Source organism: Sinocyclocheilus grahami, unplaced genomic scaffold, assembly GCF_001515645.1.
Source record: "Sinocyclocheilus grahami isolate Dianchi unplaced genomic scaffold, SAMN03320097.WGS_v1.1 scaffold19842.1, whole genome shotgun sequence".
Lineage (NCBI taxonomy): Eukaryota > Metazoa > Chordata > Actinopteri > Cypriniformes > Cyprinidae > Sinocyclocheilus > Sinocyclocheilus grahami.
This window is the reverse complement of record NW_015517768.1, coordinates 1,672-3,343: the sequence shown is the minus strand read 5'-3', so window position 1 is coordinate 3,343 and position 1,672 is coordinate 1,672. Positions and strand designations below refer to the sequence as shown.

At 32.5% G+C, this 1,672-nt stretch overlaps 1 protein-coding gene across 2 annotated transcripts; it reads right to left on the bottom strand.

The window, feature by feature from the left end:
• Nucleotides 1-63: 63 nt before the first annotated feature.
• LOC107579744 (angiotensin-converting enzyme-like) lies at nucleotides 64-1,645 on the bottom strand. 2 transcript variants are annotated; one of them, XM_016265539.1, is made up of 2 exons: nucleotides 1,536-1,645; nucleotides 64-309 (listed from the first exon to the last, which is right to left on the bottom strand). In XM_016265539.1, exons 1-2 carry the CDS (start codon nucleotides 1,633-1,635, stop codon nucleotides 110-112), a joined length of 300 nt encoding a protein of 99 aa, XP_016121025.1. In that variant the 5' UTR covers nucleotides 1,636-1,645; the 3' UTR covers nucleotides 64-109. The 2 variants fall into 2 exon arrangements, with proteins under 2 accessions (XP_016121025.1, XP_016121026.1); XM_016265540.1 differs by having other exon boundaries at nucleotides 64-300.
• Nucleotides 1,646-1,672: the final 27 nt, after the last annotated feature.

Here is a 1,672-nt window from a genome sequence, read left to right as displayed (position 1 = left end):
TTCATTGCATAGTCAAACAAATTTGACCAAAAATAATAAATATACTTTCAAAAAGAGGTGGTTTTTGTCAAAAAGTATTGACTGCATGGTAAGAATAGAATGTGTTCCTTTACTTAAGCTCCATCTGAGACATCGATTTGTCTTGTAAGCGTTTAGTCTTCCTGTATCTGTAGACTAAATAGATGATGCCAAGCAGGAAGACGATGCTCAGAACCAGGAGAATCCACTGTCCCGCCACCGCACCTGCCTCATCCACACTCAAACCCAGGAAACTGACTGCTTTCGGCTTCTCTTCCATCACTGAAGCGACTGAAACAAACCGGTGAGAAGTGTGTGAGCACTTGTACTAGTGTTAAATAGTGCTATGGTCTGGATTTTTGTTATTGATGGTAGTTTTACTTTTGTGCATGTTAATACATGATGTTACTTAGCAGACAAGTAACTTCAAATTACAGGGGAAAAAAGATAGTTTCTGAATAAATATACTGTATACTATAATCAACTATATATATATACACTATAATAAACCTCAAATGAAGTTTAAAATCTTAATATTAATGACATTTCTGACCCTGTCACTTGTCATTTCCATCATATGTAGAATAGAACGGAATGGAATGATACTCAAATTTTTGGTGTGATCAGCATTGGGGACAGATTATTTTATAAATATTACAAATTGTGCATATACAGTAAGTTGGTTGAAAACTATCTTTATTAAGTTATGAATCTTTTTTTTAATTGTATTTTATATTATTATACAAAGTATTGTGTGATGGTAATGACAGTAATACGGAGACAGAGATTCTGTTGTTATAAATAATAAAATTGTACATGTACAGTACCAAGTTTAAGTGAAAATGTGATCCTTATGAAGTTCTTAAAGACATTTTTACAAATGTATTTTATAAATGTATATTATATTATGCAAATTATTGGTGAGATGAAAGTAATGACAGCAGTATTGGGGGCAGAGATTCTGTTATAAATAATACAATTGCGCATAAACATATACTTGTGTTTAGTTACGTTTATACGTTAATTGAAAATATGATCTCTGTGTTATGACATATTTTTATAAATGTTTTATATAAAATGTTATAAATAAACTATAGAAGAGAAGTTAAAAAGTATGGGTAAGGGGATTAGTCAGAAATGTAGAAATTCTGACAAATTTTACTTTTCAGCACAAAAAAACATTTGATTAAAAAAAATACAATTATATTACATTCTTGAAATGTGTATATATATATATATATACACACAGTATATAGAATATTCTGGAAAAAAAATTCCAGGAAAGAAACTTGCCCTATCTGAATAATTACCCAAATCCAGTGGTTTACAATTGAGTTGGAGCCTTTTGGAAAGACGTTGGGATTGGCTTACTACCATTCAAATTTTACTCTGCTCCAATTAATTTGACTGAAATCCATCCAAGTTTCCCAGCTGAAGCACATTTATTTTTCAATAAAACACAGGAAATTGAGTGGTAAACCAACATTTGAGTGTCGATTCATGAACTCCAAGCTTACTTTTGTAAGGCGTCCAATCGTACTCTGGCCATCCCAGGACATCACCGTTCTTTTTGTTCTCCTCTTCAAGCCACTCGATGAGCGGTTGGAAATACTCCATCAGAGGCTGGACTGACATTTTGGGCTGGCCAGTAATC

Excerpts from the sequence above, each read along its gene's own strand:
- LOC107579744 (XM_016265539.1), bottom strand. The coding sequence starts at position 1,635 with ATGGAGTATTTCCAACCGCTCATCGAGTGGCTTGAAGAGGAGAACAAA. Across the intron at positions 310-1,535 it reads CGATTGGACGCCTTACAAAA|TCGCTTCAGTGATGGAAGAG; the intron begins GTAAGCTTGGAG and ends GGTTTGTTTCAG.